This window comes from Sceloporus occidentalis, unplaced genomic scaffold (genome assembly GCF_023333645.1).
Source record: "Sceloporus occidentalis isolate IW3139 unplaced genomic scaffold, rSceOcc1.0.p SCAF_1, whole genome shotgun sequence".
In the NCBI taxonomy this organism is placed as follows: Eukaryota; Metazoa; Chordata; class Lepidosauria; order Squamata; family Phrynosomatidae; genus Sceloporus; species Sceloporus occidentalis.
The window spans coordinates 217,465,658-217,480,898 of record NW_028316981.1 but is presented as its reverse complement, the minus strand read 5'-3'; the positions used below and the strand labels follow the sequence as shown (position 1 = coordinate 217,480,898).

At 42.5% G+C, this 15,241-nt stretch overlaps 1 protein-coding gene across 3 annotated transcripts; it reads right to left on the bottom strand.

Annotated features, from left to right (window-relative positions):
- Window positions 1–623: 623 nt before the first annotated feature.
- On the bottom strand, window positions 624–13,479 carry COPS7A (COP9 signalosome subunit 7A). 3 transcript variants are annotated; one of them, XM_089488928.1, is made up of 8 exons: window positions 13,423–13,479; window positions 9,952–10,161; window positions 7,636–7,711; window positions 5,535–5,623; window positions 5,256–5,458; window positions 4,206–4,311; window positions 1,403–1,554; window positions 624–1,222 (listed from the first exon to the last, which is right to left on the bottom strand). In XM_089488928.1, the coding sequence occupies exons 1-8, from the start codon at window positions 13,423–13,425 to the stop codon at window positions 1,183–1,185; spliced, it is 879 nt and encodes a 292-aa protein (XP_089345054.1). In that variant the 5' UTR covers window positions 13,426–13,479; the 3' UTR covers window positions 624–1,182. The 3 variants fall into 3 exon arrangements, with proteins under 3 accessions (XP_089345054.1, XP_089345056.1, XP_089345055.1); XM_089488930.1 differs by lacking the exon at window positions 13,423–13,479 and adding an exon at window positions 12,124–12,187; XM_089488929.1 differs by lacking the exon at window positions 13,423–13,479 and adding an exon at window positions 12,110–12,183.
- Between the last annotated feature and the right edge of the window lie 1,762 nt (window positions 13,480–15,241).

Here is a 15,241-nt window from a genome sequence, read left to right as displayed (position 1 = left end):
GGAGATTTGTAGTCTTCCACCATCTCTCCTCCTATAAAGGGTTTCCAAGTGCTGTAGGCTAAACAACAAGTGAGTCTCTAAACCAGACTTGCACAACTTGGCAGTAGGTAGGGGCCAAAATTAAAATAAGCTAAATTTCTTTGGTCCACAGATAAGTTTTAATTAAATATTGATTATTAATCATTATTAATTAGTAATAATTAATATTAATTCAACTGTCGTCATCCTCCCCTGCCTGGCCCTCTCCACAGAAGAAAACCAAGCAGCAGAGGAGCTTTGCCCATCCTTCTCCACCTGAATTTCTCCTCCAGAGAAGGCCGAGCAACAAAGGAGTCTTGAGGGGCAACTGTTTGCCCCTCTTCCTCCTCTCTTGTCCAGCCTTCTCCTCAGGAGAAAGCCAGGGAGCAGAGGAGCCTTACATGGTGAGCATTTGCCCTTCTTCCTCTGCATGGCCCTCTCCTCAGGAGAAAGCCGAGCAAAGGAGGAGCCTTGAAGTTGTTCCACATCTTCATGGGCTGCCAAAACTCCTTTGGTGGGCCACATGTGGCCCCTGGGCCATATGTTGTGCAGGCATGCTCTAAAACATTTCAAATAGAATGAAATGACAAAGCAAAGACAACTCCTTTAGATATGTCCATAGATTTATTTTTTAAATTGCTTTATATATTTATACTATTTTTTAAAAACAATCCACCCAAAACGCACTCATACACACCCGGCCCCTCCACTGATCCTAGCAAAGCTAAAAATTGAGAAGGTAAGCTGTGCCCCAGAGCAGATGTCCCAGGATCAACACTCAGAACAAAAGTGGTTACTTGGTGCCACATTCATTTTCAACCAGGTTTCCACAATATTCTATTGGTGCAAAGGTATCTGAAATAGAGGTCATTTTATGGCTCCTTAAAATGCACCCAAAAGTAGGAGGGGGAGGGGGCAAAACAAAAAATTGGTGACACACAAAACAGAAAAAAATGCAAAAAGAAATTAATTAAATAAAAATTAGATAGCAACAGAAGGACAGAAAGCATAGCTGTGCATGCCAGAAGAAGGGAAAATGAAAAGGCAGAGTGAGGTTAGAGAGAGATTGGAGCTGAGGAGGAACAGTTTGTGCAGAGTCATCCAGGTTGGAGAAGCAAGCACCATACATGGGACATCTGTTCGTCCTTCCCAGCAGCAGTCCTGTTAGTTTGATTTAGACCAGATCTTTGCACTGCCTCGGAGCCTGTGGAGAAAGAAACATTTTTTTTTTGGAATCAGCACCAGCAGAATGCCCAAGTAAGGACTTCATAAATTAATAGTCCCTTCCCCAAGTATAGGGACTGAGCTGCAGGTGAAACACTGGGGCTTTCTGCCCCACAGGCAGAGATGAAGGGACCGGCTTCTGACTGGGGTTCCATCTCACCCTTTGCCCTTGGAAGCCTTTTTGCTGGCTTGGCGCTGGTTGGTACCCGGAGCGGGCTCCCGGAGTTCTGACAGATGCTGCTCAGGGTCCTGGGATGTTGCTGCAGCAGCTGCTGCTGTTGTCACCTTTATTGTCTTTTTAAGATTTGCCACCTACTGGGGCAAAAAGAGGTGGGGGGGGGGGAAGAGGAACAAAATTAAAGTGGCAAATGAACATACATATGGATTAGCACCAAAACTAAGACCTGACCAGCTGCCCTGTCCCCACCATCAAAGGTATTTGTAACTTATTCAGGAAGACATGGCTTTGCCTCTTTGGCGGCTTCATCAAATGCCCTCTGGTGTTTTGGATGACCACTATATTTCACTATCTGAGACTGTATATTCACAAGGTAGATGAAATATGCCAACAAATATGGAAAACTAAGCATTTGGGGCCATTTTTGACTGGCCCCTTGATGTACTGCTTTTCCTGGACAGAGATAATTTGGCCATAGTCGTTCATGCACAGGTGACTTTCCAATCGGACTGATGCAATGTACTCTGCATCATGAGTTGTACCTAGTGCAAAATGCAACAGTCAGATTGTTGACAGGAATGTCATATAAAACACAGATGACTGGCTATAAAGAAATTACATTGGCTTCTGGTCTGCATTCATCATGCTGGGGATGACATATAAAGGCCTAAGTAATTTGGAACTTCAATACTTGAAAGAGCCCCTTTCCTCACATGCACCTGCTTGTGGACTGAGATTTCCTAGAGAGGCTCCTCCTCCATTTCCCAAAAGTGGGAGCAACACAGTGTGAGAACATGGGAGAGGGCCTCAGCTGCTGTAGAATGCCGTCCCCTGGAAGGCTCAATTAATGCAAAAGCAGAGCCATGTTTTTAAAAAATTGTTGTTGTTAAAGTCTTTAGAGTTTAACAATTTCACTCACTCTATTTTGTTTTAGTTGTTACATTATTTTATATATTCCTAGACAAATTATTCCCCATTGTTTTAAATTTAAACTGTTTGAAACAATGTAAAATTTACTGTATTTATATGTTATGCTAGGATCTTGCAATAAGGAGTAAGACAGATGTATAAGTAGCTGGGGTGGTCAGTCTATGGATCCCCAAATGTTGCTAGATAACCAGCGTTCCTTGTTTCCTACCAACTGAACTAGCAGTTCAACAACATCTGGACAAGTACAAGTTGGCTAGCCCTGCTCTTGACAATGTACCTGACATCTTCTTTACTGTGTTTCAGACAAGAAGTACAGATTTCCTATTCTCCTGTGTGTTTAATAATGTCTTCACATTCCTTCAATTTCTTCTTATTACTTATTGATTGTTCATTTGTTTAGCTTTTTGTTTAGCTCTTTGGCTGGTTTATTGTTTTCTCTGCCACTTTGATTGAAGGTTTCCAACAATTGTACAGTCAAACCTCAACTTTCACAGGTTTAACTTTTGCAGATTTGATTATTTGGAGGTATGCCATCAATAATGAGATGGTGGTGTTCTTGTTGTTGCTGAGTTTGGGGTTTTTTTTGGGAGGGGGGATTGAAATTTTGCAGCCTACTGCAGAAAATCACAGACAGTCTGAAAATGTAAATCATAGACAGTATAAAATGTAAAGAGAACTTTGTTAAAATTTAGTAAGTCATAAATGCATAAAATAACACCAAGTATCTCTGCTTTCCCTTCCACTCCTGGAGCCTCGGCCAGCATTGGTTACCCCACCAGCTTTCCACCTCTGACCACATCTGGGACTACAAGGCCCAGCATGCTCCATAACAACAGGATGGAAGTGGTGCTTCACTCGTGTTCCTTAGCCCACAGAGATAGGAATATAAAATGAGTTAATGTTAGAGAGAGTGTGTGTAGAGATATTTGCAGTTTTCTACTTTTGTGTCCATAACCCCTGTGAATATGGCTCCAAATGTATTCTATTTTTCATCTTGGAAATTGAAACGCCTTTAGTACCTCTTTAGTTGGGGGAAATCTTATAAATAAATGTTTTACAAATACTGCCCCTACTGTGGCATTTGAGGAAGAGAAGATGAGGCAGGCATGGCTCCAAGTGCCTACTACCACCAGCAGATGAAAGGCCTCCTTCCAACTGCCACTATTGTAGCCTCAGAGGGAGAGAAGAAGAGGCAGGTACAAGTCCATCATACCTAGGCGCAGCAACTGATGAAAGACCCTCCATTCATCCCAACTGCCACAGCTGTGGCTTCTGAGGAAGTGAATAGCAGCCAGCATCTGTTGGATTTAATCCTCTCCCCCACTGCTATCCCCTTTCCCCTATGTGTCATATCCTTTTAGATTGTAAGCCTGCGGTTAGGGAACTATCAAATTAACAATTGTAAACTGCTTTGTGGGCACGCACCCCATTTTATCCCTCTCCATTTGCCACTTGCACATAAGCGAGAGACGCTGATCCTAAGTCCATGAAAATGGAGGGGCGACTGTGTAAATAAACAGTAACATACATAGCAAGATATATGTGTTCAGGGAAAGCAAAGAGTTTGCAAGATTCTTAATGTTCTTTGTCTGGTTATATTATATGTTAAGAGAGAACCTGACTATGCAATTTCTAGCTGCTGATACATTTTGAAAAAATGAAAGTGCTGGCCAGAGAGCAAATCCACGAGCCAGCAAAAAGCCATTTATGTTCCAGCAATATAAATATAGCATCAGCCTAAATGGAGAACATAAAAGGCAAGCAGCAGGTTACCAACCAAGGCAGTGAGGACTTTTCAATTTTATCATCATGTCTGAACTCAGATGAAGGCTCTGCTACAGCCAGGTACACCCACCTCACTCTCAATTTGCTGTTTCAGACCCAGCTGCTGCTCTTTGTGCAGATTGGCTCGGCTAACTTGTTCTTCGATGCTTGAAAGGACAACCTCACAGCCCTGGCACCTGTAAAGAACAGACAAAAGGTGAGCAGGCAGGACAGGAGGGCAGAGATGACCTAAGCAGGCCAACACTCAGAAGGATCTGGTTGGGATATCTGGAAGAAACATGTGCATCAAAAGAAAAGGATATGAGTGATCTATTATCATAAGAATGTTCAAGAGAGGGAGAAGTGGGTGAGTAAGACAGCAGAAGCAGACCTGGTAGAAGACTGCTTACACAAAGACACAGGTGTCTTATTAAAGAATGTGGAACTGAACATAGAAACCCACAACACATAAATGAAAGTACAACAAAAGGCATTCTGTTAAGGGTAGGCCCAAGGTTGGCTGCATGCTGCAATCTTAAGAAGATACAGGGGGAAAAGCAGGGCATGACAATGGAATTTAGCTTCCTGAGAATGTCAGCTATTATAAAAAGAAACCTCCAAAAGAAACTTCTAACAATTCTGTGAGATGTGTTTAAAGGTGTGAGGTTACTGCGTGGTGAACCTCATAAGCAAGAAGGAAGGAACTGCCAGTAGTGAGGAGGCAGGCCTTTAGTGTTCCTCCATGTTCCTCTCTAGGGCTCAGAAAAGAAAAACAAGCCATGAAAAACAACAAAAATACATAATTGTTCTTATTTTGGTGTTTTCCCTTCTTTTCACAGTGTATACATACCACAGAATTTAGCTTTCTGTATTACAGAATTTTGATATTTCTAGAAGAGCACATGATTTAAAATGTTTAAATTATGTAGTTTCTTGCAGAGATCACAAAAAGTTCTGGAAACACACAAACTTGACAAATCTTTGTTTATTTCCAGCGTCACATCTAGTTGTGCCCAGAGAAAGAAAACCTCAGACACAACCAACCACACAGGAAGTAGAGATGTGCATTTATGAGGTGTGTGTCTTTGTGACTCTTGAGATACACTCCATACCAGCTTTTACAACAGAGAACCTTTCTTACCATTCCTGAAGTGTGCGAGTGATGGCACTGAGCTCCTCCCTGCGAATGTCACGCCCAATGCTATAATCCACCTCTAATCGTTGATTACGCTGGTCTAGGCTTCCCCGAAGTACATCTGCATATACAGCCTCAATCACCAAGTCCTCCAGCTGGCGCACATTCTTCAGCTGCAGCTGCTCCAGCAACATTGAGTAAGGAATGCACTGTGGGGACACAAGCCAGTGTGAGGTGCAATCTCCAGAAGAATAAGGACAGACTACAACAGGGTGAGCACATTACCTTGAGTTTTGAAGCCAGTGTGACGACTGAGAGATGCCGCAATTTATTCTTCTGAGCCTCTGTTAAGGGAGGCAGATTCCCAGATTCAGCTGCTCTCAGGAAACAAGAAGAAGCACAGAAGTTAAATTCCCTCACTTTCAGTACAGACTTGGATACACTCTCTCTTTCCATGCTCTAATATTCTTCCAATTTCACATGACCACAAGGTGCCATTCTATCCTCAGTGCTGTTCAACATCTACATGGAACCGCTGGGAGATAATCTGAAGGCATGGGGCTAGCTGCTATTAGTAGGCTGATGACACCCAAGTATCTTTTTCCAAACCTTCAAAAACAGCCAAGGCTAAAGATAGTGTCTCTTCTGGATTAATGCCTGGAGGAGGCAATGGGCTGGATAAGAAAAAACAAACTGAATCCAGACAAGATAGAGGTGCTTACTGTTAAGAGTCCTAACCTGGGTTTGGAGGTGTGTCAACCAGACCTGGATGGAGGTAAAGTTTCCTGACAGGCTGTATTCACAGCTTGGGAATGTTTCTGGATCTGTCACTCCAAATGACATCTCAGACAGGCGAACCCGCCAGGAGTGCTTTAAATCAACTTTGGCTATTATGGCTGCTGTGCCCTTTCCTAGAGTTGGAGCTAAAGATGGTAGTGCACACACTGATAACTTCAAGGGTGAACTCCCACAATGCACTATACATTGGGCTACTTCTGTACCAGGTTTGGAACCATCAATTAGTTCAAAACACGACAGCCACATATTTCACCAATAATAAAATTACTTCACTGGCTGTCAGTTATGTAGTTTCCAGGCAAGGTACAAAGCCCTACATTGGTTTGGGTCTAGGTTACCTAAAAGATCGTCTCCTCCCATATAATCTGCCCCATACACTGAGGTCCTCTGGGGGACATTTACTCCTGTCAGCCAGGTCTAAGGCTGCATCCACAATGGAGAAATAATCCTGTTTGACACCACTTTAATTGCTATGGCTCAAGGCTATGGAATTCTGGAAATGGTAGTTCGTTTTTAACTGATATGTGTTGTATTTTAATCTGTTTTAATCTGTTGCTGATGCATGGGGAAAGGTGGGTAAGAAATAAGTATTATTGTCACTGTTAAGTTCTGTTCACATGTCAGTTTCAAACCACCCCCATTCCAAACTCCCAAGGCTGCTTCTCCACTTCAGATACAGCTTTACCAATTCACCAAAATTTACATAAGTAGAACACACGTATTCATAGTAATTTATTCAAGCATCCAGTAATTCTATATAATCTCCCCTCTCCTTTTGGGTTATAAATCCTAAAGGCACAAAAAGCAAATCTTGCTAGGAAAGCCATAAAAATGTAGATTGTGCTTTTTAGACTACACTGCCTCCCAACAAATAGGTGAATGGTGTTATCACTGCTGCCCCAGAGACCAGCCAAACACTGTTATATGTTACACAAAATCTTTCAAACAAATAATAAAATAACAGACTTTCCTACAAAATTCATATGTGATTCTAAAAAAAAAAAAAAAACCCACCAAAGGGAGGATGTAAAGAACTGAACCAGAGGATGGAAGAGATCATAAAAACCATAAACCACTGGCAAATTCCAGTATAACAGGGCCCATAAACTCAGCTCCTTCATAATCTATAGAACTTCCAACTCATGTACCGTACCTCTGTTATGCTAAAATTCAAAGATATAGCTGTGTTAGTCTGTAAAATCACTATGTAGTGAGATCTTGTAGCACCTTTAAGACTAACTGAAAGAAAGAAATGGTAGCATGAGCTTTCGTAGACTTCAGTTTACTTCCTCAGATGCATTCACCAAATCCATCTGAGGAAGTAGACTGAAGTCTACGAAAGCTCATGGTGCCAATTTCTTTCTTTCAGTTAGTTTCAAAGGTGCTACAAGATCTCTCTACTGTCTGTTCAGCTAGACAGCATTGCTGCTGCACTGGTGCTTCTCATTTCCAAATTTAGGGACAAGGCTTTTGTACATCCAGTTGGTACAACTGCATTTGCTCTGTCCTTGCTTTGCTGTACCTTCTCTCTTATCAGCATTTTCCTCCCTTGACTATTCCTGTTTCCTGAGGATAATAGGAAACATACCCAGGTAGTCTGAATACGTCCCATAGGCAAAGACGGTGAGGAGGCGGAAGACAGGGGAGAACTCACTGTCTGCTAGCTGCAAAGAGGGGTAGAAAATAACAACATTCAGTATAAGCAATAGAAAAATAGCAACAATTCTTACTGCTTACATTTTCTCAGCTTGTCCTCAAGACAGTGTGCTTCCACAATTTTCATTTAATTGCTAAGGAAATGACGTTTTCCTCTCACTGTTGTAAAACACAGGATTTTCAAAATATGAGCAGCAAGTGAATGTCATTGGCCAGTTGCCTGGATAACTCTAAATCACTGGTGGACTGCACTTTTACTGAGACAGAAAAAAGTTCTTTGTCTGAGCCTGGAGTTAATATGATGAAGTGCTCTTTCATGCAATAAAAGCAAATTCTCTGTACACAGAATACTAAAGGGCAGAGTCTTGTTTAGTTGGCTCCTACACATCCTAGCTCACTATGTACAGAATTTCTGTTGCTGAATGAAGGAACAACATTTAGTAATTTTACCTTCCACTTAAAGTCTAGAATGGTATACCCAAAGAAAGATCTACACCCCAATGAAAAGTGTTAACACAAATATACTCTTCAAAAATTCCTCACTGTAGTATAGCATTCTGGTGGGAGAAATGCTGCATTTTACAAGTGTTCAAGTTCAACACTGTGTAACTCAGTAAACAGATCCCTGTTCAGTCAGAAAGCCTATCAGAGGTACAGAAGTAAAGCAGTTTGACACCACGTTAAACTGCCATGCCTTTATTTTAGACAATCATGGGATTTGTAGTTTGGCGAAGCACCAGAGCTCTCTGACAGACCAGGCTAAATACCTCACAAAAGTACAAATCCCAGGATTCTGTAGGTTAGAGTCATGGCAGTTTAAATTGGTGTCAAACCATTTTAATTCTGCAGTGTGGACACACTCTGGATGGCCTTGGGCAAATCAGTTTAACTTTCTCCACAGGGCTCTTCCGAAGATGAAGAACTCAAGCCATTTGAAAGAATGATGGAATAAAGGTGTAATCACCCATGATTTGTCAAGATTTTTAAGAAGGCTGAAAGAAAACATGTGCCACCACAAAACAACTTTCTTCTGCTGTTAAATGTATAAACCCAGGATGCTTCTGCCACTGAAAGATGATCTGGAATGTATGTATTTTCCCTGGATGAAGATTAACCTTCCATTATGAAGCCAAGCCCTCCCTCCAGTCCATCTGCCTTGGTCCAGGCCTCGGAGGTAGAGAGGAACTGCTGGACCTCTTACCCTTTCCCTCCACCACTCCCTTCTCCTTCTGTGTCATGTCTTTTTAGATTGTAAGCCCGATGGCAGGGAACCATCTAACTAAAAAGATTGTATGTACAGCGCTGTGTAAATTTACAGTGCATCATAAATAAAGGTTAATAATAATAATAATAATAATAATGGAATAACACTATGCACTGGCATGTAAGTTGTCTCTGAACTTTTTACAATCAACACTGACATCAGTTGAAATTCTGATTAATACAAATTAATTCATTGCCTGCACACAAACACTAGTCTTCCCTTGCCTCTCAGGACAAAGACTGAGAGAAGTGTGTCTGCCTGTACTGAGGACCGAGGGATCATGGATGTCTACAGGAATCCCACAGACCCCCCAAAAATTATTTTAATAGCTACCAAGGCATAATACTTCTCCAGCAATTATAAGAAAAGGCCTCTAATGCCTGTCCATTAATGCTATCAGGTTGTAACAAGAGACCAATGAGAAACCTACCACAACTATTCAGAAGGACATTTGCCCAGGGCAGAGGCTAACCTTGGGACAGTGGCATTCAGTCATCGCAGTCCTGTGCCAATCGGGGCTCACTCACAGCTGAAGTGGCCAGAGGCTGCTCCAAGCCGCTTGCATCTGCTTAAGCCAACTTTACTCTGGGAAGCAACTTGGTGAGGTCTTTTTAAATAATCATTGGCCTGTTACAGACTGCCAAAATAAAGCTGCTTTGGGTCTCTTTGGAGGTATGCTGTTTAAATGATGCATGCATCCTAAGAATCCGGAAGCTGCACCAAAGCTGCACTCCAGTGCTTAGGAATGGAGTGTGGCTTTGGCGCAACCTCTGGGCTCTTAGGACCCATGCATCATTTAAATAGCATACCTCCAAAGAGACCCAAAGCAGCAGTCTGTAACAGGCCATAGTACAAAGATAGTACTAAAAGATAGAACCAAACCTATGCACTGGAGACTGGTTACTGAGAGCCAGGGAGTCCTCTGACCCCTCCGTCTGCCTACCTAGAGCAATACAATATTCTCTCCTGAGTATTAAGGCTCACCTCTCGAACGTTGGGCATGTCAAGCAACTCTCCAAAGACATAGATGCCGGGGGCTTCCAGCACTTGGTGGATGAGGCTGGCCAGGGCAGCTCCATGGGCAGACTTTGCCAGCAGCAGGAACTGCTCCTGGTTCTGCCCTGTGACTTTCACCTCGGCTGCCATGGAGTCTCCCCTCGGTCTGCTCCAGGGCCAGGCTGCAGCCCCCGCAACCTAAAGGAACAAACAAGCATGACAAGCGGAGCTTTTCTTTCCCCATTTCCCCTCAAGAAACCAGTTGCTAATAGAACTGGACATTTACACGCCAAATAGTTATTAGATCATTAGAATATATGTTTTTCAAATTACATGATTTATAAGCCATCCCTGTTGTTGTTCTGTGCCTTCCAGTCCTTTCTGACTTATAACAAACCTATCACAGGGTTTTCTTGGCAGGTTTCTTCAGAGGTTTGCCACTGCCTTCCCCGGAGGCTGGGCAAGTGTGACTTGCCCAAAGTCACCCAGTGGTTTTCCACAGCTGAGCCGGGATTTGAACCTTGGTCTCCAGAGTTGTAGTCCAACACTCAATCCACTATACTATAGCATCACCACCAACAAAAAAAAAGAGTTTCTGGGCATCTCTCCAGTAGAAAGAACAGATTAAAAGTGTACAAAACAGTTGAAGCAAAACAGCATTAAAATGTCAGAGAGACCCAGCATGGTGCGGTTGTTTCAGTGTTGTATCCTGAAGACCAAGGCACACACTCTCAGCCTGAGAGGAATGCAATGGCAAACCCCTCTCGGAACAAACCTTGCCCAGAAAACCCCAGGATAGGATTGCCTTAGGGTCACCATAAGTCAGAAACGACTTGAAGACACATGTACACACACACACACACACATATATACTGGGTGACCTTGGGCAAGTCACACTCTCTCAGCCTCAGGGGAAGGCAATGGCAAACCCCCTCTGAACAAATCTTGCCCAGAAAACCCCAGGATAGGTTCACTTTAGGGTTGCCATAAGTCAGAAAGGACTTGAAGGTATGTGTGTATATATGTGTGTGTGTGTGTGTGTGTGTGTGTGTGTATATATATATATATACACACACACACACACACACAAACATATATATATTTATATACACACACACACTCACACACACACATATATACACACACACTCACACACATATATATCTACACACAAACATATACACACACACATATAGACACACACACAAACTATACACACACACACACACATATATATACACTCACTCACACACATATAGACACACACACATATATATACACACACATATAGACCCACATATATATACACACACAAACACACACATATATATATACACATTACAAACACACACATATATATACACACACTCTCACTCACACACATATATATACACACAAACATACACACACACACATATATACACACACACACATATATATATATACACACACACTCTCACTCACACACATATATATAGACACACAAATATAGACGCACGCTCTCACACACACATATATATATATATACACTCACTCACACACATATAGACACACACACATATATATACACACACATATAGACACACATATATATACACACACAAACACACATATATATATATATACACACACAAACACACACATATATATACACACACTCACTCACACACATATATATACACACAAACACACACACACACACATATATATACACACACACTCTCACTCACACACATATAGACACACACATATATATAGACACACAAATATAGACGCACACTCTCACACACACATATATATACACACAAACACACACACACATAAATATATATATATATATATATACACACACACACATACACACACAAACATACACACACACACACACACACATATATATATATATACACACATACACACACACTGGGTGACCCTGCGCAAGTCACACTCTCTCAGCCTCAAGGGAAGGCAATGGCAACCCCATGACAGGGTTGCCTTAGGGTCGCCATAAGGCAGAAAGGACTTGTAGACACACAACAACAACAGCAGCCCCCTTCCTCTTGTGCCTTTGAGACGCTGATAGGGAAGAGGCACAGCCAAAGAGCGCCCCCCAGTGGCCCAGTGAGGCGGAGAGAGCGTGGCCTACCTGAGGGAGCCCACCTGGAGCCTTGGCCGTCTCCTGCCCCCTTCTCAGCCACAGACGGACCACTTCCGGGTTGGTGACGTCACAGCTGCCCTCCCAGGCCCCGCCCCCCAGGCTCCCCATTGGCCAACTCCTCCCTGACGGACGTCCCGCTCCTCTATGAGGAAAGCTTCTGTTTAAACTCGGCTCCCTCAGCGCTTTTGGACTCCAACTCCCAGAAGCCCTAGTCAGCTTGGCCAACAGTCGGGCATTCTGGGAGATGGAGTCCAAAAAATCATTGAGAGGACCCAAGTTGGGGGAAATCAAGTGGGTTTAGATGAAGTGAGTGACCAGATATAACCACAAAGGAGGAACTGGCACAGCCTCCAAGAAAGAAAGGGAGGACACGACCAAATAAAAAGCTATAAAGCACTCCTATAAATCCATGCTCCTTGGTCCTGCTCAAAATGAAGGACGTTTTGGAATTCCTCAAGGACAGAAAGCTGAAAGGGAGGGCGTGTCCTGGAAAAGGAGGACAGACTCCATTCAGGGTGACCAGGTGTCCTCCTTTTCCAGGACATGCCCTCCATTTTCATCTTCTGTCCAGGATGAATTACAAATTGTCCTCCATTCAGGGTGATCAGATGGCTTCCTTTTCCAGGACATGTCCTCTATTTGAAACTTCTATCCTGGAGGAATTCCAAAATGTCCTCCATTCAGGGCAACCAGATGTCCTCCTTTTCCCAGGATATGTCCTACATTTCAACTTGCTTCCCTGAGGAGGGATTCCAAAATGCCCTCCATTCAGAGTATCCACATGTCCTCCTTTCTTTCTTTCCCCATTCTTTCTAAGCGCGTTTAAGAAGTCTTTTCTTCTTAAGAAGTCTTTTCAAAGAAGTCCCTATTACACAACACAAAAACAATATGGCTCCCATCCATAACCTTTCTTTTAAATGACATGTTGCTATGCCCTCTTCACGAAAAATGAATTTAAAAGCTAGAAAATCTACTACTTGTAGCACTTCAAAGTATTGGTGTGGTGTGGTGTGTCGTGTGTGTGCACATGCTCATGAGTGTGCACCAAACACACATTTGGCATTATCCAGGAGAAGTGTTGATAGACATATGTTTCAAGTTGAAAGTCTACATTTCTGGCTAAATTTAGCACTCCTGGGAAATAACCCAACTAAATACTTCTCTCTCCACCTCCAGGATGGTAGGCCATGTTACTCTATTGCACCAAAACCAGCAAAGAGTCTGGTGGTATGAAAGGCTAACAAATACTCTATGGCGTGAATTATCTAGAATCATAGAGGATTATCACACAGGAGGCTTACCATGGGTTAAATGCCGGGAAAACGTCCCAGAAGCGCAAAGGTGTGATAGCCTGAAAATGAATACTGTAAAAGGAAAAGGGAGAGAAAAAAAGTTCATATATTATTTTTCATAGACTGACAATTGAGAATCATTTAGCAAATCTTTCTATCATGATTACTCTATGATTTATTCTACATTTGCATTACTTATGGGCTTCCCAGGAGCATACCTTGCTCATTGCAGAAACAGATTGCTGGACCTCCAGTCTGATCCTGCACAACTCTATTCTAATGCACAACAAATTAAGTGTTGACCGCGGATGTAAAAACGAGAGATAATAACTTTAATGAACTGATCTTGATATTATCATATGGCACAAGTCCATCTGTATGTGCATGCATAATACTCTATTACTAACTAGCTTAGTTGTGTTTGGCAGGGAAAGGAAGGAAGAGTAAACCAATCCTTTGCTTCAAACACCATTCACATTATATAGGTATGGTTCTATAGCCCAGAGTCATCACAAGCTAATGTACACACAGTCCATTCCCTACACCATCAAACACAATCTCTCTCCTACCCACAATTACTTTTTAACTAAAGGTATCGAAGGCTTTTTCCAGTTCTATGGCCTGTTCCATAGAGAATTTTGTCTATGGTATGCATATCCAATGAGGACTTCATGTGCACAGCTCTGATGAATGGATTAGGCTGGGGAATTCATGTGTAACACATATTTGCATACACAAGTCTTCATCCAACTTCCTGGTGATCTTCAGCAGCCTTATCTGAAGTGGTTTCAGGCATATGCATTCCTGTTATACAACAACCAAAGCATAACGGGAACTTCCATTATGGAGAAATGGCTGCTCCGCGAACGCTTTGAGGACGGGAGAGGAGTGGGGACGCCTCAGTGATGATTTAGAAGCGCAATCGGCTATCACACCTTCACGCTTCAGAAACGTTTTACCGACGATAAGCCTCTGGTGTGATAATCCCCATAGAATCATAGACCTTGAAGGGGCCCTATGGGCCAACCCCCTGTTCAGTGTAGGATCTCCAGGTAGAGCATCCCCAGCAGGTAGCTGTCCAGCCTCTCTGAAGACATCCAGAAAAGGAGACTCCACCACCTGTATAGGCAATTAGATCCATTGAACTAGCCTTACTGTCAAGAAGTTCCTTCTGTTGCTCAATCAAAATCTACTCTCCTGTAACTTCAGACCATTAGACCTGGTAGTAACCTCTGGGACGGCAGAGAACAGGCCTGCCCTCATCTACTTGGGTCCCAATTTTGGGAGAAAAGCAGGACACAAATTAATGTAATAAATAATAAAATAATCTTCCTTATGACAACGCTTGAAGTAATTAAAGAGTGCAGTTATGTCACCCCTCAGTTTTCTCACCATGTTGAGCAAGCCCAGCTTCTTCATCCTTTCCTCCAATGTTTTGTTCTCCATATTTCTTATCATCCTCGTTGTCCTTCTGTAAACCTGCTCCCATTTTTTTTTTTGTTAAAATGCATTAGCACAACTTCTGAATTGTGTTTAAAAAGACAGAACACACAAAAAGGAAAGGCATGCTGGGTAGGACACAAGTCAGGGGGAGAAAGTTTGGAACAAGGGTGGAAGAGTGCATGATCTTTCTTAAAATGAGAATTGAAAGCAATAATCCAGAGGGGGTTGGATCAGAATATAATGGGACTATTACTTCCCCCAACTTGGGGTTTTATTGCATGAGCCCCTTTCTCGCCATAATCACATTAATGTGCATAATTACCAGATTGGGAGAACTCCTAATGCACTTTCTTTCATTCACACGACTGGACTGTTGTTGGTTTGG

Excerpts from the sequence above, each read along its gene's own strand:
- COPS7A (XM_089488928.1), bottom strand. Across the intron at positions 5,624-7,635 it reads GACGTATTCAGACTACCTGG|CTGAATCTGGGAATCTGCCT; the intron begins GTATGTTTCCTA and ends TCCTGAGAGCAG. Across the intron at positions 1,223-1,402 it reads AAGGCTTCCAAGGGCAAAGG|GCTCCGAGGCAGTGCAAAGA; the intron begins GTGAGATGGAAC and ends CTTTCTCCACAG.